A 21,126-nucleotide genomic window follows, 5' to 3' on the forward strand; every position below is an offset into this window, starting at 1 on the left:
TTATTTACCAGAATGCTAAATCTATGGGAAAACTGCCAGTTTTTCTCTTTTTTTAATTACTTTTTTAGAATCCTCTCATATGATATGACATGGAAAGTAATGTAGGATAATAGGGACTTTATACATTTAATTATTTTAAAATAAAGAACATCATCTAGAGTACATCTTAAAAGTTCTCATCACAAGAAGAAAAACATTCTGTATGGTGATAGATGTTAACTAGACTTATTGTGATCATTTCAAAACATACAACTATCAAATCATTATGTTGTACACCTGAAACTAATATAATGTGTATATCAATTATACCTCAATTAAAAATTTTAATAAAATAAAGTTAGCTGAAATATCAGAAAAAAAAAAGAACATCCAGAGATCTTACACTTAATGTCTGTTTTTCTTTGCAATTTTCATAGCGTCGTCTTGGAGATGCAGCCAAGAAAGCCATCAGCAAATTAACAACCAGAACAGTGAAAAAAGGTGATAAGGTACAGTAATGAAATCACTTTAACACTATAAAAACAGTAAAGTATTTTGCTTTTGATTTGGTGGGCGGGAGTATACCCTAACCATTTGTGTCTCCTTTGTTAGATTATTCTTTTTCTCCAAGCATACTATCTAAACTAGCTTCTCTTTGAAATCTTATTCTTAGTATGCCTGTCATTCAGAGACCCTCCATACAGTTCTCTAATTTTCCTGGATTTTAAATGCTCCTGTCATCATTAGCATCACTGGACTACTTACGGTTTCCCTAGCTGTGGTGTTCAACAGTTTTCTTCTGCTAAAACCTAGCATACTTTGGGGAAGAACTCTAAGTAGCCAGGAATGTGCATTCTCTTCCTGTGCTTCATGCGACTTTGCCTCTCTCTTCTGTATTCTAGTTCTTCACCAGTTAGCTGGAGAACTAGAGACCCACATTCAAGGGAGTGTTGGTTAACAAGGTGCTTTCTGTACAGTGGGCTAAGCAGTTTGAAAGAAGGGCGCGGTTTGAAAGAAGGGCACAGTTTGTTAGGGTTGGGTCTAGTGGCTTAGGGGGAATGAATCAGAGAGGCAGTGATAGAGGCCGTCTATGGCTGAGATTCCTGACCCGAATTCTCCAGTCAGATCTCAAAATTAGGTAGAGCCCTGCTTCTGCTCTCTATGGACAAAACAGCAACTTAATGTGAGACCCTGTGTTCAATATATTCAAGGTTATCTAGAATGAAGAAATTGCATCTCTGAAGTTATAAAACCAAACCTGTCTTCTGCCCCAAAACCAACTCTAATTTTTTAGCAAAGAGCTCTGGAAGGATAATTACAGGTGATTCTCCATCGTCTTAAGTTTTACCGCTTTCTTGACTTTACTCATTTTTATTCCCACTGCCTTGACACCCCACATCTAGTTTTCCTTGACACAGCTCCAGAAGGTAGAAACATTTTCAGTGAACTTCATGGTATACTATAAAGAAAGAAAAAAGTAAAAACACTTGCAGAAAATATAAGCAGCATCACAACAGCTGTACTTTAACCCCAGAGGAGTGGTCACTGATATAAATGCTTTTTTGACCTGGTAGCCTTCAGCTGCCACATTAATTTGAACTTCCCTGGAGCTCATCCAACCTACCCATCCTACTTTGTCCCCCATGCTAATACAAAACCATCTTTCCTTATTAAAGCCAACACTTTTTAGTTTGTACCTCCTAGACCTGTCAAGAGTTACCCTACTGAGTTTCGGTCCAAGGGGCAGTGACACAGCAAATAGTGTAGCCTTTCCTGGTAGTGCTCTGTTTAATGACAAGGCAGGGGAACCCTTCCCCAATCCAGAGGAGGAAGGAGATCAATTACCCTGGGTGACCAAACACCTGGCTGACTCTTCCTGACCCTTGATAAAGACCTAGTATAGAGTTGAGTCTATGACTGTTCTCTACCCCGAATCTATGACCAGATGCACAGCTCCCATCCTTGGGGTGAGTCTTTTGCGGGCTCAACCATCTTTTCTGCCTGTACTTAACTGTGTGGTCAGATGAGCGTCCTGATGAGGAAAACCTTCTCAGACCAGAATAGTGATGCAGCACTAGATGGTCCAAGGTGATAGCTGATTTGAATCTTGAAAAAAATTAGTATTCTGATTTCTAAGATGTTTCACAAACAGAATTAGTATTAATTGTTACACCATAGTTTAAAAACAAAATAGACTGGCTTAATTACAATTTGGGTCAATACAGTTAAGCAAATGGAAACGTTACATTTTTTTTATAACCTTTCACTTTATAATCACCTGTTTACCACAGTTGCCACAGGAAAAATCTTAGCTGGATCGTATCTCCTCCATTTAGGTACTTATAGCTTTAGCGTATAACTTTTGTTGCTGTGCTTTTCATTTCAGGAAACAGACCCAGACTTTGATCATTGTGCAGTCTGCATAGAAAGCTATAAACAGAATGATGTTGTCCGGATTCTCCCCTGCAAGTATGTCAACTTTCTTCGTTTAAAATAGAATGATACTAATGTGATTTGTACATCTCCCTTTCAGAGTGGGTATCCACTTGCTTTTGAGAGCCACCTTACCCACGGCTTTTCTGGTAGGCAGAGGCCCAGCTGCATACTGCACATAGTGGTGAGCCGTGTGCCTCAGCAAGAACTGATTGCAAAGCCTTTTCTAGTTATGAGAAACACAGGGGCATAACCTCCAGGCACATCAGTAGCCTAAAAACATTAAGGTCAAGAATTTTTATTTCTGTGACTTCTGTGGGTTTCAGAACTAGCCACTGTTCCTCTCCTTCTTAAATCAGAGTACATCACTAGGCTGTCTGATAAAGCCTCAGCAGTGTTCACTTGGTGCTGGGTACCAGAACTCTAGGACTTAGATCAAATCTTTTTTTGAGCCTTGGCTGTGTAAAGTGGGGAGGACTGGTGTGTGCTGTGTGCCTGCCCCACGTCAGGTACTCTGCTCTGTGCAGTTTACATCCACTCTCTCCCCATTGTCCAGTAAAGGATGGCGAAGTCAATAGTAGAGCTGCCAGGGTCACACAAGTCAGAAATGGCAGAGCCAATATAAAGGTGTGCCTCTGTATTATTCCTGCTCTTTATATAGGGCCACATGCCTCCCTCCAAAAGGAGGATGTTCGCCTGTACTCTGGTGCCCTAAAAAGAGCATGTGGATTTCTACCATGGTGCTATGCCAAGCTAGGGAGTATGAGACACTAAGATACACAATTCTGAGCATTGACTGGAAAAATATGAGGTCACCTACTGAGAAGCCTAAAATCAGAAGACTTTTCCTCTTCCTTCTCCCTTCTCTTTTAAAAGACATCCACATAACTCCTGCCTTCTAATAATACGGAACATGTGAATGAATAGAATAATTAGTAGTAGTTGTCTGCATGAGGCTACTGGTGTTAGTTTACTTATTCACATAGTTATATATTTTGAGCCTAGAAAGATCTGGGGTTTTTTAATCAAAACTTAAGAATAATTCCATATACTGAAACAGAAAACAAAGATTCAGGAAGTCAAATCATTTAGTTTACATAAAAAGGGAAATCTGTAAAACTAAATGTAAGCTGTGCTATAGAAAATTAAACTATGTAATTACAGTTTTTCCAGTCTAAAAACATGAGGCTAAAGGAAATACACATACAAATACAGCTGACCCTGTACAGCTCGGGTTTGAACTGCACCGGTCCACTTATTTCCGTAGTAAATACTGCAGTACTACATGATCAGCAATTGGTTGAATGTGCAGAACTGCGGATGCGGAGGGCTGACGGTAAAGTTATGTGTGGATTACCAACTGCATGGGGCATCAGCACCCCTAACCCCACCCCACCCCTAGGTTGTTCAGAGGTCAACTATGCAGATCAGGGGAAAGATTAGTAGGTTACGTTATAAAGCATAATCAGCTCTTACTTGCTTTTAAAAATTGTTTTTACCTGCACAGATTTCTTTTGACACTGGAATAGCCAGGAAGAAGCCGAGTCTTTAAAAATTCTCTGTCTTCTTATCTCAGTCCAGGGGCCCTTGGAAGCATCTGGGACCTAAGAACAAAGGCTTCCAAAACCACTAATGGTTATTAATAAGGTGGCACTGTTTTCCTCAGGGGAGCCTCAGCTGAAAATAGATTATGCTGGGAAGTTTGCTCCGTATTCTCCCTGTCCCTCAAGCATTGGCTTCTCAAGAGTTTCATTCTTAGTTCTCTTTTTTTCTTCCGGAAATCAGAATCAGTGGGGAACTTTCAGAAACACATCCTGAGGGGATCCCCGGGCATGTGTGTTTTTATTAAGTACCCGGGTGACTCTGATGCTGCAAGGCCATACCGTCTATTGAAGTCCAGAGCTTTGCTTGACCTCAGCCATTTCTATGGCTGCACCTTCTGCCAGAGGAGGGGTCTCAACCTTTGTGCTTGTGGTCTGCTTTCCAGTGTTAGAATCTGGCAAACTTAACGGCATCTCTATGCACCTGTAATTAGGGCACTGCTCACTTGGTTGTCTTTTATTCCTAGATCCTTGTCTAGACTATACATTCCCACTGCCCTGACTTCCCCTTTTGCTTTGAAGCAGGTTGTAGCTTTCTCTGTGTTGCACAGCCTGCTCAGCAAAAACATTTCACCTAACTGAAATGGTGACAACAGCATGATTCTCAGGTGTAGTAAAGACTAACTTTGCACATCAAGCAACATTTTGTATGACCTAAGTTGACAACTTTTGACCTAGAGCAGGGTCTCTCCACCTGGGCACTGTGGACATTTGGGACCAGATAATTCTTTGTTGGGCAGGTTGGGGTGCTGCCTGTGCATTGTGGGTTATTTAGCAGTATCTTTGGCTCCGCTCACTAGGCGCCAATAGCACCCCCCACACACAGTTGTGACAACCACAGATGTCTCCGGTTGAGAACCACTGACCTAGAGGATGGCTCCACACAAATACTCATCTTTACTCCAAATCTTCTCCAAGCCTCTGTTTTCCAGTGGATTCCTCTCAAGTACCTTTGAATTAACTCTTGTGCCGCTACTTGCTTTATTCCCTCTGCCTGAGATACTCTGCCCTTCCTCTTTTGTCTATAGGTCTTTAAAACTGTGCCGAGGTGTGACTCTGCTATGTCTCCCTTTAGCTCTGGTTGCCAGACAGCTCTGCTACCTGCCTGCCTCCCGTGGGGCTCCAACCAGCCCTCCTCCAGCTGGGCCAGGAGCGCTGCCCGGAGCCTCTCTCTTTCCCTGGTCATTTCTCCCTACTCCTCAAGCAGCACATCCAGGTGTATTCATTCTCCTTAAACACCCTAACTCATCCCTTTATTCCTCACTCTCATCAGGTAACTTCACCATAAACCTCACAGAAAATAATGGCTGTTAGACAGCTGAAATTCTCCCAGCCTGCTGTCCCCAAGCCTTCATGCGTACCTGCCTCCACACCCACCCTTGCAGCCTTCCCTCCCATTAGGATGGAGAGGACAGCCTCCTTGGTTCTAATGTGCTCTTTCAACCTAGGCCTCTGTGTGCCAACACCTTCCCTTCCTTGGGGACCTTGCTGTATTGACTGTCTGCTCCCTCCAGTTTTTGTTCTTTCTGTCTCTACCCACCAGCATTTCATCATGCTCAAGCATTTTCTATCCAGTTTTTATAATTCTCTTTCAAACCCATCTCCAAAGCTATACCACTCTACAGCTTCTCCCCTTTACAGCCAGACTCTGGAAAGCATCTGCACTCACTGTCCCTTCTACCTCTGAGTAAGGGGAGAAGAAAAGCCCAGATGCCTTTGTCTGTCCTTCCTTTTAACAAGCCTATCCCAAGACTGAACTAAGACTTTCTGTAGATAGCAAACCTCTCATGGATTGCTGGCTTTTTGTTGCATGACCTTTACTTTTTACCTTCTGTCATGTTAATTTACTGTGGACAGATGGCAGTTGGCATTGCTTTGGGACCTCCTACTTGTGGCAGTTGATTACAGTTGATCATCCTTTGGATGTTAGCCAACACATCTTAGAAACTGGAAAACTGGCACTTTATTTAGACCTCTTTTATTTAAAGGTCAGCCACAAAATTTTTAGTGGTTAAAAATACTTTTCAGAAGTAGAGTTCTGCAGCTTGGATGACCGTATGTCTAAGATGCCACTTCGGGAGCTAAGATGGGTCAGTCATCTGGCTGCTGGCAGAGGCATTACCGTGATGCCCCCTCCTCAGAGGGAGGGCCTGTTTCAACAGTGTCTGCTGCCGGTCCCAGTTCAGGGAGAAGAGTTATTTGCTCTGACCTTTAATAATCCTGGATCCTTTTATATTTGCCAGGTTCTTGCACGGCACCAAGAGGCTGCAGAGCTGTGAAAACAACTCACCTTCAATGTAGACTCCTCACCCCACCCCCAGCCGTTGTTCTGATCACACTCTAGCTTATGGTGTACGTGGGAAGTAGGAGAGTGGGAAAGCATCGTATTTCAGTATTATTGGTTTGGTTCCTTTCATGTTCTATACGTTTCACATTCTGTATCCCAAAGTATTTCTAATAGGAATAAAGGACTTTTGCCGAAGCTCTGATACGCTTATCCTTTTCACGTTTCACTGTCCTCAGCACATCACCTGCTTTCCATTCCCGTGCACCACTCAGCCCTAAATATGTTGGGCCCTCTTCTGCTTTTATGTGCATTTTTATTATTCAAGTCTTCTATAAAAGTGAGAAGGGAGCTTCTTTTCAAGGTCTGGCTGGCCCCAGGTGCCGCCCTCTGAGGTGTCTGCGCATGCTTGTGGTATGTCTGCAAGCTTGTACGAGGTCACTCTGGTGCTGGGCGTGCTGGGACCTGAGGCACACTCAAGTGTTCTGACCACGTATCAGGATATCGTGTGAAATGTTGACGTTACTTTGCCTGAATGTATGTTTAGTGACACCTTTCATCTGCATGTCCTTGGTGCCTTTTCTAAGTTTTTCACTTACTGCTCCAAACAGCTTCACAAGGTAGATGGCAGGCAACCTTCCCCACTACGCCCCAACCCCGCAGTGTTCAGATGAGACAGCTGGGAGTCAGAAAGGGCAGTTTGTCAAGGCTCAGAGTGTTGTAGTAGCAGAACTTTACCTAGGAGGAAGGGAAGGCCATGTGGAGTTTGGTAAAACAGTAGACCTGAGGAGATAGAAGCAAGAGGTAAAAACAATGGGTGACGAAGAAAAGAAGCAACAAGTACAGGGCAGCTCTTCACCACAGTTCTGTCAGTGACCTGAAGCAGAGTGATAGGCTTGTGTCAGAAGGGCCAGTAGGTGAAGACAAACGTTGTCAGGTTTTGTTTTCAGAAGAGGGAGATGTGCTGTGGGAATCGGACTGATGGTCTCTGGGCCAGGTGCAGGAGCTGGACTGTAGGGAACCTGGAAAGACAGCACAGATGGAGGAGGGAGTGTGGGAGGGAGGGAGGGAGGGATCACTGGCTGGGGTGGGGACTGGGGGTAGGAAAGCCATGGGGTAAACAGATAGTCAAAAGGAAAAGTTATTTTTTTATGAAAGAAAATACTTCTTTGTGATTTTGAGTCAGCTAAGGAGGGGAGGCTTTCTTTCTCAGCTTGTCCCTAGAAAACCAGTTAGTCTTTGTTTTCCTTCATTACAGTGCCCCACAGCAGGGGACCAGATACTTTCTTTTAGATCAGCAAACCTCCAAGGAAACAATTAAGAACCCCAACATAAGAGAAATCCATTTATAACTAAGGTTAAAGAACAGATAAATAGAGAACACTCAACTTACGCAGCTTTAAAAATTAAATATAGGATTATACCATTTTGTTCCTTTCTGAATAACCAGTAATAGAAAAGACCAGACAATAAGAAAAGGGGAAAGCAAAAACGCTGGTAAGAGTGGGAAGGTGAAAGCCAGGCCACCGCTGCTGGCTTAAACCAAGGTCTCCACAAACAGCCGGCTCAAGTCAGCTGCCCCACACCAAAGCAGCTGCATCAGAGATCACAAAACCTTATCTCTAATGTCACCTGCCAACTGGCCAAAGTCCGTGGTCTACACTACATAGAACTGGCTTAGAGCACCTTCCCAGCCACCCAACACTGACCAAACCCTCAGTGGTCCATAGGCCTTCCAAAAAGTACGCCAGATATTAGGCAGATGCACCCTTGCAAGGGGGAGGATCTGTCATTTATGTCAGACCTAAAGGGTATACGTCTTCAAAAAGGACTAGAGGCCTTGTTCTAGTCTTTGTTGGGCCACAGCCAGCACTGGCACAGTTCACAGCTGCTGGGGACTGAACCCCATCTCTGAGAACACGCCCTTGGTGCAGCCCTGTGGTAAGGAGCCTTCATCTCCCTTTTGGAGTACACTCATACTTGGATGCAAGGAACAGGAAACAGACGTGACAGTGCATTGTGTATACTGAATGAATTTAGGTCTTGCCTATGGTTTGATGACTTTCACCTCTTAAGTAAAAACCTTCAGTTTTAAATAAAAGCTTTCAAGGATGATGAGGTTCTGGTTCATTGCATTATCTGTAAGTTTCAGACTAGATTAATATATTTAGTTGTCAAGATTTTTATTCTTACCCCAAAGAAATGGGTACAAGGCTACCAAGTGATGTTAGGTTGTTTGGGTTGAAGCTGTAAGCATGAATGTTTCTTCCAAATCCCAATTTAAAAAGTGAGTTTTCTAATCTCCTACTTTTTAAAATCAAAACTGCATTTTAAAACACGTGTATATAACTGCTTATACGCTATATATAAATTATAAATTAACAAGGTTTAAAAAGCATACCATGGTTCAATTAGATATCTTTCTCAAAATTTATTCTATCTTATCCAGAGACTCTGATTATAGTGCTTCCAAAGGTGCCTGGAACATCTGTCCTGGCACCTGCCCTTGCCCCTGCTTGGCCAGGACTCGGGGGCTTCCGTGTGGCCTCGTTTCAGGTTCTCAGAGCTACCACGGAGAGGTACTTGAGCTTGAGAAATGATGTCAACAGCTCCCTGACAATCTTTTCTCCTTTCCAAAGGACACAGGCATCTTTTTCAAGAATGCAAAACCGTCCATGATTTATTTCCAGTCACAAGGATGTGACTTTCTACTCTCTGGAATAAGAGAGAAAATCGCCCATCCTTTCTCTCCCTTCAACATTTCAGCTGGAAACTGCTACCAAATGTTATCTGGTCCTCAAGCACAGTGCATCCCTAAACATAGTTCGAACCACCCAATGTTTGTAACTTTACAAACATTTAACCTGGGTTGCTTAGAAGTCTCTTTAAATAATTTTTTAAATGATATTTAAACAGAGGTCCATGAAACTAATTATATAGAGAACTCTTCATTTAACTTCTGGTTAATATTTTCTTGAAATTCTATTTCTACTTTAGATATTATTGAAAACAACTGATTTATAACGTATAATTCATTATCTTCATTGTTAATAAATTTCCTACTTTTCCTCAAATCTTTTTTGGAATTTGGTGGAGTAAAAACACCAAACAGCCAAATACTACGTATCAGTTCTCATTATACAGTGCTATCAACATACAAGATTGGATTCAGGATATTTTCTGCCAGCTCAATTTTAATACATCCCCAATATTTGTCTCTTGGTACCAAACAGACTAACTAAAAATTCCATTTCTTTACATTTTGGCCTAGGAGTTTTTCAGTATATAATTTGTGATATAATTCTCCATTTTTTTATAGGCATGTTTTCCACAAATCCTGCGTGGATCCCTGGCTTAGTGAACATTGTACCTGTCCTATGTGCAAACTTAATATTTTGAAGGCCCTGGGAATTGTGGTATGTTTCCTATTTTGTTAATACTTTTGTGTAGTATTATCTCTAAGCATAACATAACATAGCACAAGCGGATGGTTAAAAGTCTCACAAGAAAACACTGGCTTTCTCTGCCAGATAACCCTGTTAGTCCAACACTGCCTTTTTTCCTACGTTACTTAAAGTCCAGCCCACCTCAGGAAACTTCTGGAAGAGCAGATGAAGAACTGTGCTAGTCCACTTTACAGCCTGCTTCTTCTGTTGGGTGGTGGGTGTGTGATGAAGAACTGAGGTAGAGAGAAGAACATGATTTTCCTCTATTCCAATATTTTTTTTTTAAGGAATAGAATGTAGACTTTTAACTCTGGTCCAATAGTAATTTTTTCTGCATTCAGCATGATATAAAACTATGTCATCACTTATGTTCCTTCCTCTTGAATTTGGCTTTGCTCTCCTGGGTGTTGGTAATTGCAGTCAGTGAAGGTGGGCAGTGCCAGCCCTGGGCAGACCTTTGACAGCTGGGCAGGGGTTTTGGTTGGGTGCCGGCCACATAGGGCACTTCAGCCCTGGCCAGGAGAGTCAGGACTGACTAACTGAGGACCTGGAGACTTCCTGCAGTTCCTTCCTTAAGAGAAGTATATGTCCAGGATTATTGCTTTTTAGAGGAAAGTGAAATACTTTCTGGTCTCAAAAAAGAGTGAATGAATAATCTCCATATAGAGAAGAAAGTTTATTTTGACCCAGCAGATGAATTCCTTGTTTTAGCTTTACAGATCTAAGTAGTCCTATTTGAAATATGTTATCTAGTTAGGTAGTGATGCCCCATTTATCCTCCATCTCCAGAGATCACATCAGTGATGTTGTAGTTTCTTCACCTCTTCACCACTGACACTGGCCTAGGTAATTCCTTCTGGTGAGGGCCGTCCTTGAGACTGTCTAGCAGCATCCCTGGCCTTTCATATCCACTTTTTAGTTGGTAGGCTTTGACCCCACAGCAGCTCTGTACCTCTCCTTCAGCATTAGATGCTTAGGTGTTTTTTGTTTTTGTTTTTGTTTTTTGGTTGCACTGGGTCTTAGTTGTGGCAGGCGGGCTCCTTAGTTGTGGCATGCAAACTCTTAGTTGCAGCATGCATGTGGGATCTAGTTCCCTGACCAGGGATCGAACCCAGGCCCCCTGCATTGGGAGCGCAGAGTCTTAACCACGGCGCCCCCAGGGAAGTCCCAATGCTTAGGTTTTGAAACATAGTTTTCTTAGAGTTCAGAAGTCTTTTCAGTGTTGATCTGCTCTTGGTTGTGTGCTTTACTTATGTTTAAAGATAGAAGATATTTAAAAACTGACTAGCAGATAGGTGGGGGTATTACAGAGAAGTTAATAGGGTGAAAGGATATTTTATGTTACCTGTATTAACATACGAGCCAAAGTGATAACTGCGCTGTTTGTCAGCTTTATAATAATGAATCCCTCTGCCTGTGAGCCATGTCCACAAAAGGTTGTCACTTTGTAAAGATGAAGTATTCAATTTTCTCGGTTCTGCAATGGATTTTGGCTTTCCTTAGTACCATTTTGGGGAAGAAATCGTTTGTTCCTTTTAAATAAAAATTCTTGGATGAGAGTGGAAGGTGTAGATGGGGAGAGAAATGAGAGGAAATCACCTGGAAAAAACTTGGTAAAGTCTTTGCAACAGGATGTCAAACATTTAGAATTGTATAAAAGGATTTGTTAATCTTACAAGTACTTTTAATCTGGAAATATTTTGCAGCCAAATTTGCCATGTACTGATAACGTAGCATTTGATATGGAAAGGCTCACCAGAACCCAAGCAGTTAACCGAAGATCAGCCCTAGGTGACCTCGCCAGTGACAACTCCCTTGGCCTCGAGCCACTTCGAACTTCGGGGATCTCGCCTCTTCCTCAGGATGGGGATCTCACTCCTAGAACAGGAGAGATCAACATCGCAGTAACAAGTAAGTGGGCCCTGTGCCCAGGGCACAGGACAGATTTGCTGCTAGTATTTGACGTGTGGTGGAGAGTTGAGGCAATCACGAGGGCCAGTGACTTAGTCTGTAACTGAGAAAGTAATGGTTACTTTTGTTAAAACAGATATTTGGAATAACGAAACTTCCTTTATAATAAGAAGCTTGTGTACTTGTGTGTAGTTAATAGGAATAGTTGCCATTTGATGAGTAGTTGATCAGAGGTTTGTCTTAATAGCTGTTTATAAGCCTGTTTTGAAATGATTGCATTGCAGGCAGGGACGTGAGGTAGGACGTCAGCAGCATCTCAGGTGTGTCGTGTAACTGTGAGCACCAGTGGTCTCTGGTACCTAGGCTGCAGGCAACCTAGTAAAAAACTAATCCAGAATTTGAACCTAAAAATTCACAACTTTAGGAACAGTTGAGATGGCCAGCTGCTGCTCACTTTATTTTATACTTTTATGAAATTTGGTGTCTTAGCACTTACCTCTTTGGTATAATCGTACAAGAAGTGTGAGAAAAGCCAAAAGGTAATCTACTTTTAAAAAATGCTCTGGGCTAATTATGAACGTCATGATTGTTGAACTGTTGACGAGAAGGAAAAAAAAAAATGCTCTGAGTGTTTTGATGGCCTTGCCAAAGTATGAGTGGGCTGGCAGGCGTGCGAGTGGGCCTTGTGGACATTCACCCCGTAACAAGCCAGCTGTTTTCAATCCATTCTTTATGTGTTATTTTCATCTAACAACCTTTCACCCCATCTTCCTCGTCACCACTCTGGTGCTGCCTTTTTCAGTATATGCTGTTGCTTACCTATAGCTTCGAGCCCTAACCCTAATGGGACTCCTCTCAACTCTGGGAGTCAATAAAATGGATAGAGCTGTTAAAAAGAGTTTTCCCTTAAATAGTAAGACTTGTGTGGTCTATTCAATTGAAGTATACGTGATCTTAACTAACCAAAAATTATTGTTAGAAAATGATTTCCCAAGTTTTATTTTCTCATCTGTCTAAACTCAAGGAGACTTCATTCAGTTATAAAATAAGTAAAACTATTCTTTGATACAATTTGACTGATTTCTTACCATTTACCAATGGTTTGTTTTAACAGCATTTCATGTTGTCCTGCTTTGACATTTAGGTTTTATGGGCTAGATTTTTAAAAATTGATCTAGTAATAATAAAGGAGACAAAAGTTGTCTGTTTACTAATGAGTTTTTGGTAGGTCCTTCATTGATCGACATTTATTGAGCACCTACTACTACATTAAGTACTGATCCCATTATATTTTATATAGAAATAACCTTTCAAAATCTTATGTTTTGATGATAAAAATATTACTTCATGTATCAAATTAATCACCTTTAGCAGAATTTGTACATGTTAATAAATGAAACTCATGTGGTTAAATTAGACCAAAGCTACCTCTGCTTTAACCTCAAAGCTCTGTAGTGCCATAGTAACTACAGTGCATTCAACCAGCATCCACTGTTTGCAAGGCACTGTGCTAACTACACACTGGGGAGAACAGAGGTGACCGAGACCCCAGCTGCAGTAGGTCGGTGCTAAAATACCTCTGGGCCCATCGGGCATTATTACGACGGTGTTTACTTCTTTTTGGTTACTAATTTTTGTAACTGAAATGCCATGCGTGTATGGATGCTATATTCAAAATTGGAAACATAGACGTAATTGAAGTTCTAAAAGTTAGTCTGCTTATCATGTATAAAAGCCTAAGAAGAAAAAAATAAAGAATGCTATGTTAAGCTTCTTGAAATTGATTATCAGCCATCTCTTAATTTTTTTTAAATGCCAGTATATATTTTTTCTAACTTAAAATATATGTGGGTAAAAATGGTGGATTTTGCATGGGTTCTTAAATGTTTATTTTGACTTAAATAAAAACCTTATAAATTCACTCTATTGATGAGGAATTTGTATTCCAAGAAGCAGTGGCTGCACTGTTATCTAAAATGAAAGAGTTTGCTGTGCATTTTAATAATGTAAACCAAGGTGGGCAGAGAAATGCTCATAGAACAACTCAGCATCCTGGAATCCTGAAGAACAGTTCTTCTTAACCTTTTGAAGATCACAACCTTTAAAATTCAGTGAAAGTATAATAACGTTTTTCTAGAAAAATTCCTAGGCACACACAGTTTTGCATAGATGTAGGATTCATGGAAACCAGATTAAGAAACTCCCATGTTATACACAGCTTTCGCATATAAACATTTGGCATTCCAAGTATAAATTTCTTCTCTGCATTATTGCAGATGTATAGGGAACTTTACTGTGTAACACGTTGTTAAACCAGCCCTAGTTTGTGTATATTTTAGGAAATATTTTATAGTTAAGACTTTTTAGGAAGTCAGATTGGTTCTCAGGTTATTTTTGTGGTTCTCAGTAAGTACTGTTTTTGGAATGTTACCTTGATGATACAGAGTTTGAAAAGTTAAGGGAAAATATTAACCTATTTCCTGGATCTAGAGAGAACTAGATAAAAACCTTTAGAGTTCTGTGTACCAGACGTTTTCAACTCTTTGATGAGCCAAGAGTTGAAATAACCTACCTTGTGAATAACCTACCCTTTCTACTTCTGTTTAATAAAGCCAGAACAGCCAGTGCCGCTTCCCAGCGGTGGGGTTGTGAAGGGTAGTTCTCTTCTTTGCAGGAGACACCAATAAGATGTCCTTTTTAAATAAAGACTATAAGTAAACCCACTCATAAGCAAAAAGAATATAGATGTGAATGCCATGGAAGGCCAGCCTGCAGACTGCTTGGAGTACCCACGAGATCTTTGGGAACCACTGCTCCATGTTTCTAAGCCTTTCTTTAAGAATGAGGGGGGAAAAAAAAAAAAAAGAGAATGAGGGACACAGCCATGCAGAAGTGACATACTTTTTGGTGGCCACACTTCTCACAAACCTCAGGACTTTAACTGGAAGAAATGTTTGGGCCATGCTTTCCTTTCTCCCTTGCAGCTTTCACCACTACTTCCACTAACCTTCTCCACTTAGTAGCTCTCTGGCAAACCTCCTCCTGCTTCACTTCCTTGGGCCAGTCTTGGCTTACACCTCCGTTGACGTCTGCTTCGTTGCATTTGAGGGAAATGTTGACATCGATTTGACATAAGCCTTCTCCCCAGAGTGATTTCCTCCCTTTCCTTTGTCAACAGAAGAATGGTTTATTATTGCCAGTTTTGGCCTCCTCAGTGCTCTCACACTCTGCTACATGATCATCAGAGCCACAGCTAGCTTGAATGCTAATGAGTAAGTAACCAATTGTTTCTTGGATTGCATGTGCCAGATGATCCCAAGAAAATATGTAATTTTCATAAAGATCATGAGACTTGCCTTCTACCATACTGATCCTGATGGGATCATACCTAGCAAAATAGTTTATTTCATGAACAGTAACACTGATTGGGAGTTCACCGTGCTCAGCAACAACTGCTCACTTTAGAAAAGATCTCAGGGCTTTCATTAGCCACAAGCTTAGAATAAATCAACAATGGAACAAATGCCAAGGGAACCAATACAGTCGTAGTATGTGGAGAATGCCCATGTCCTAATCATAGACAGGATTAGCCCCACTTTGCTGTGTGCTCATCAGACTTTACCTGGAGTCTTATCTACTTAGCTTTTGGTGGAGTACTGGCACCCTGGCCTATGGTCAAAGGAACATGGATGTTTAACCTGCAAGAAAGAAGCAGTCAGAAAGACCTGTGACTTCCAAATATTAGAAAGACTGTCAGGAGAAAAAGAAAATAAACATAAACTATATTTCCATAGGACAAAATGAGGACCAAAGGGTAGGTTACAGGAAGGCAAAATTTCACCTTGGCAAAAAGAAGAACATCTGTCAGCAAGGCTACTTACCAGTGAGATGGTTTGCCGTGGGGGTAGGGAGTGCGCAGGACTAGGAATGCAGGCGGAAGGAAGCTGGGTGTTACTTGTCAGGGCTGTTGTCGGTAAAAGGTTTTTCAGAGGATGGAAAATTGGGCTGGGTAACAGTTGAGGTCCATTTTGATCCATTGGTTTTCCAAGAGTAGCTTTCCATGGGGGTAAGATAAAGAAAAGGTTTTACTGGCTTTATTTGTTTTGCTTTAAATTTTTGGCATTTACTGTAGGATATTATTCAGTCCTTTCTTTTAAGAAGTATTTATGAAAACTAATTCAAGATGAAAACATCCCTGGGACACTGCCCAAATTTGAACCTGAATTGGTAGAATTCCTGTGCTCTCTGTATTCAGTTATGTCCTGGCATTTTAATGGATTAATAACAACCAACCAAGCTCATTTAATTGATTTAATTAAATACTCGTAGTCCAACTGTGGAAACAATGGGCAAGTAACCTCCACTTCCAATGACATGATTTTATTACCTCTAACCTGATCTTTTGGCTAGATACTTATAAGAAGTACCCTTTGGCATCCTTGACATTGGGAGGATGTCATGTCAGTTGGCATTCTTCAACCTTAAGATAAGTAGTCTCGGCCTCATCCAACAGGTCAACAGCTAGCTGCTTCTGTTGGGCCCACCTGATGCAGTTTTACTTCAACATAGCACAATGTTAATTGCCCAGATTCTGGAGTCAGGCATACCTGGACTTGACTCCCTGCTCCTCCATATTTTTCTTGTGAGACCTAGGCAGTTATATTTATCTGAAGCTCGTTTTGGTCATCCATAAAACAAGAATAATGGTAGGAGTACATCACAGGGTTGTTGTGAGAATTAGCATATAAAGTGCTTAGCACAGTGCCTCGTACATAATAAGTGCTCAATAAATGTTAGCCAAAACAATTCCTCTGCAATTCTTTCAAAGTTCTTTGAATAAGATGGCCATCTGCCTTTATCCTTTGGCAAATTAATTTTCTTCCATGAAGTAGAATACCGAATCATAAGAGCTCGTGAGTACCTGTGATTCAGACCTCAATTTGGAGGGACATATTTATTTCACCTGCAGTCACCTCTTGCTTACTCCCATACCAACCCATAAACTAGATGATAATGTAAGCCCACTTCTTTAAAATTTCACAAAAGAGTGGAAACCAATCACAGCAAGTAGCTGCACACTGGGCACTTTTAGAGAATTATTAAGTAATTTAGTAGTCACCTTACTGCCACTCAGAATCAGCCAGGTGCTCAGTTCATGTATCAGATATTTTAGAGAATGCTCAATAGACATGTTACCTATTGTAAGTTAGAGTTCTGCTCATAAATGCCTGCATGACTCAGAATCTAAGTCATAGATCTTAGATCCATGTCTTAGTCCATCCCTTCTCCCATTAGCCTTTGTAGAGGGTTGATGCTGCAATTGTTCATTTGACTATTATTTCTGTGCCTTCAGTCAAAACCACTCTGAAGGACAATTTCCATGATTCCATTTAGAGAGAGAAATTGAGAGAGAGAGAGGGAGGGAGAGAGAGAGAGAGAGAGAGTGTGTGTGTGTATGTGTGTGTGTGTATACACACATACGGATGCATGAAAGGATGGTCACCAAAATATTAATGGTGATTATCTTAATTTAGTACAATTTTGGGTGATGTTTTACTCTCCTGTTGTGCTTTTATGTGTTGATTTTTTTTGTAACTGTAATTACTTAATCTTTTTAAAGACCCTTTTAATTATAGGGGATAAAAAAAGATAATAGCCAGGAATTCCCTGGTGGTCCAATGGTTAGCACTCTGCACTTCCACTGCCAGGGTCTTGGGTTCGATCCTTGGTCTGGGAACTAAGATCCCACAAGCCGTGCAGTGCAGCCAAAAAAAAAAAAAAAAAGATAGCCACTCTTACTCAATGTCTCTGTCCCAAAAATGTTGATGAAAAATTCCTGTGTGATTTTAATTCCGGAGAAAAGTTTATTTTAGCAAATAAATTTATAATTATTCTTCATTAATGAAGTCTTTGAAATCTATCTTACCTTTTCACTTTTACTAAAAAATTACAATCAAAGTGAGATTGCCTTTTCAATTTAATTGCTCTGTTTCAATTTTCTGGGTAACCTCATCCATTTGTAAGATAGTCTTCTGTATAAATAGATTCTGTCTTTTCACATTTTAATGATTTGTCTGGAAATTAGTAGTAAATTCCACCTTATGCTTTCTACCTACTGTTATAGTTTACTTTTCTGACAGTGTTACACTGATTGTATTGTGATGTCAATAAGACCTTGACCCAGTCTAGTCATTGGTGAAACCCTGTGGGCAAGGTGAAGCAGTACTGGCCATATATAAAGGCAGGGCTGCGGAACCCAGGCAGGTCCAGGCCTCCATGGGTTGCTGTTCCACTAGGGGTGAAAGCACTCCACCTCCCTCACTACGCTCTGTGTGTTCACTCAGGGCCTAACTCAGAGATCAATGAAAAGTCCAAGTATCTGGGGTCACCCCCTTCTATCGTGATGAAATACTATTTATGTAAGTACTCAACCATGACTACAAACAAATCTAGTGAATTTTGAGACTTTGCAAATTTAAACAGGATAGTAGTCAAAGAGACAAATAAATGTAAGTTAAATATATTTTTACATATTAGCTTCCCTAACATTTGTTGTACTTAAGTAAGCAACATTATTGAACTTCTGGCCCAAATGAGGTTTTCTGCTCTACTTCATTATTCAAGTAAACCTTGTTAAATCCCAACATTTACCAGCTTACATTTATATAAATCCATTTTTCCCTCAATATAAAAAAAGTAAATATTTATTTGAAAAATAATATTTGTTTTTATTGGAGGAACAAGTTATAAGATATGTGGATGATATAGGAGAGATTTTGAGTCAAATGGGAGGTTCAGCTAGGTATTCTCTACAGCCCTTTCTTAAGTTCCTGGATTCTGTTGCATAGAAATCATGTTCCGAGATTTGCAGAGGACTGTAGCCCAGGCATTCAAGATTCAAAACAGTCTCAGGAGGAGGAAATGAATCTGATGTAGTTAACTTGATGAAATAACTGGAACAAATATGAAATCCTGTAGCATAACTGAAGACCAAGAAGCCCTAGCTCTGTGGCAGGTCGTTGGGCTTCAGTTGTCCACACCAGTGTTCCTCTTGAGCTGTCCTCCTCTGAGGTGTAGTGGTAGAAATTTATAAGCCAGGTCAAAGGAATTGATGTTTCTGTTTTACTCTCTACTCAATATTTCTGGATTGTTTTGCTTGGACTCTTTAAGAGGAACGTTGACATATTTCAGTATGAAAGAGTCTGAAAACTTAATCATTTCTATCTTAGGGATGCTTACCTTAGAGGAGACTGGGGTGATGTAAGAGGTGTCCCCAGGTATTTGGAGGACTGCCAAAGATGAGAACAGCTACTGTTTATTGCATGCCTACCAAGAACTTACTCCTGTTTTGGGCTCTGTTACTACCCACATTGCCCCATTTAATACTCATAATGGTCCCGTGGTGACTAACCAGTGCATACAGAGGGTGATACTTACTGTGTAGCTCTGGAGATATCTACAGGGAGGTAGATTTCCATTTCATGTAAGAAAGAACTTCCTGCCAGTCAGAATTGTCCATCCATGCCATGGGCTGTGTTGAAAGCTAATGAGCTTGCTGGGACCTGCTTATTCAGACAGAAGTTACAAGGCTGAAGCTGTTTGGAGGCAGATCCTGAGTCAGGTAGAAGTTCTAAGACTCCTTCTAGTTCTCAGAGTTGCTCTTGAATTGTCTGTCCTAAATGGTCCCTTCCTAGGAGAGATCAGAGCCCAAGGAGAGGGGTTGGGGTCTCTGCTGGCTGCCTCTTTTAGAACCTTCAGGGTCAAAAGCAATGTTTTTTTTGTTTGTTTGTTTTTAACTTATTTATTTATTTTTGGCTAAGTTGGGTCTTTGTTGCTGCACGCCAGCTTTCTCTAGTTGTGGTGAGTGGGGGCTACTCTTCGTTGCAGTGTGCGGGCTTCTTACTGCGGTGGCTTCTCTTGTTGTGGAGCACGGGCTCTAGGCTTGCAGGCTTCAGTAGTTGTGGCTCGCGGGCTCTAGAGCGCATGCTCAGCAGTTGTAGCGCTCGGGCGTAGTTGCTCCGCTGCATGTGGGATCTTCCCGGACCAGGGCTCGAACCCATGTCCCCTGCATTGGCAGGTGGATTCTTAACCACTGCGCCACCAGGGAAGCCCAAAAGCAATGTTTTTAAAACACTTTTTTTAACCGTCTCCTACTGTAAGAAATACATTTTATATTTTGACCCAGTGCTCCCACATGTATAACTGAAACAGAAGTTCCACATTTTCCTTACTACATACAGTATTCTCTGATCTATTCTTCTCTGTGCTTTTTTGTTGTGTTGTTGTTAATGTTGGTCATGAACTCCTGCATTGATTTTATGATCCATTAATAGGTTACAGCTTCCAGTTTGAGAAACACTGATCTAAAGAATTTTGAATTTTTAGTTTTCAACCTAAAAACTTTTGCTCACGCTAGCACACATCTCTGATTGTTTATTTTCCTGAGACAGCCTTTTTTGTAGCAATACCAGCAAAGATTTGCCCCCAGTTTGATCATGAATACTCTTCTTTGTCTTAGTATTTAGTTCTCCTTTTAGCCACTCTGAGCCTGAGATATATACACAGAGGAGTAACCTGAGGCCCAGAGGGGCTGAGTGACCCCCAAGAAATGCCATAGGAAGAAGGGCATGGGATTCAAGCCCAGTATTTCTGGTTCCAACTCTTTCCTTTACACTGCTTGTCTTTGACTACTCTGGAGAGCCATTTAAGGGCTCCAAATAATGCGGTTGAAAAAGATAAATTTGGTTTTCTAAAAACATGGTGACAAAAGGATTACAGCAGCAGAAGCTTTGACTGGACTTCTGTCCTGTCTTTGACAGTGGTCAGTCTTTCATTTTTCAGAAGTGCCTTTAATGTTTGGCTGCATAGTTGTTTATAATTTCTTAGGCAGCAAAAAAAAGTAAGCTTAAAAATCTTTATTTGCCCATTAAAAGTCCTATATCCAGTTTTTCAGAGGAAATGTTATAAAAACAATGTGTTGTCTTAAATATGAACTACAGTAAACAAGTGTAGAGCCCTGTTTGCAGTTTCTGTGAATGGCCTTCATACCCAGCCTTTCATTCATTAGGCACCATCTCCCCAGTGTTTGAGGCACCAGGCCTTACCCTGCAGGAACCCTGGGGAAAGGGAAGGGGGCTGCACTGCTCAGTGCTCTGCACTGCGGTGCTGGTTGAAGTGACGGAGGAGCCAGGGAGTGCCTGCGGACCCAGCACAAGATGACAGGAGTGTCACACAGACACAGGGGAACTGCCACTTTTGCCCTGAGGGAGTTGAAAAAGGCTTCCTGGAGGGGGTGACTTAGAAACCAAGCCAGGCATAATTAAAGCACAAGGTGAGAAAAAGCAGAGCAGTTTCAGCGAGTTGTGTGGTTTGATGTGTCTGCTGTAGGTGGTGGCGACGGTAGGCAGACTACAGAATTTGGACTGGTTTTTTGTAACCAGCAGGTGATACCTAAGGCTTTTCAGCAAAAAGA

At 41.2% G+C, this 21,126-nt stretch overlaps 1 protein-coding gene across 3 annotated transcripts in view; it reads left to right on the forward strand.

The window, feature by feature from the left end:
* The window catches only part of RNF130 (ring finger protein 130), a 121,092-nt gene that overhangs the window by 78,795 nt on the left and 21,171 nt on the right, over positions 1 to 21,126 (forward strand). For 2 of the 3 annotated variants that reach the window (XM_036847173.1, XM_036847174.1), the window contains exons 4-7: positions 417 to 488; positions 2,366 to 2,448; positions 9,617 to 9,713; positions 11,450 to 11,654. In XM_036847173.1, the coding sequence (XP_036703068.1) occupies positions 417 to 488; positions 2,366 to 2,448; positions 9,617 to 9,713; positions 11,450 to 11,654 (457 nt within the window). Of the gene's footprint in view, positions 1 to 416; positions 489 to 2,365; positions 2,449 to 9,616; positions 9,714 to 11,449; positions 11,655 to 14,832; positions 14,927 to 21,126 lie in introns of all 3 variants that reach the window. The other variant, XM_036847172.1, reaches the window with a different exon arrangement.

Source organism: Balaenoptera musculus, chromosome 3, assembly GCF_009873245.2.
Source record: "Balaenoptera musculus isolate JJ_BM4_2016_0621 chromosome 3, mBalMus1.pri.v3, whole genome shotgun sequence".
Taxonomy (NCBI): Eukaryota; Metazoa; Chordata; class Mammalia; order Artiodactyla; family Balaenopteridae; genus Balaenoptera; species Balaenoptera musculus.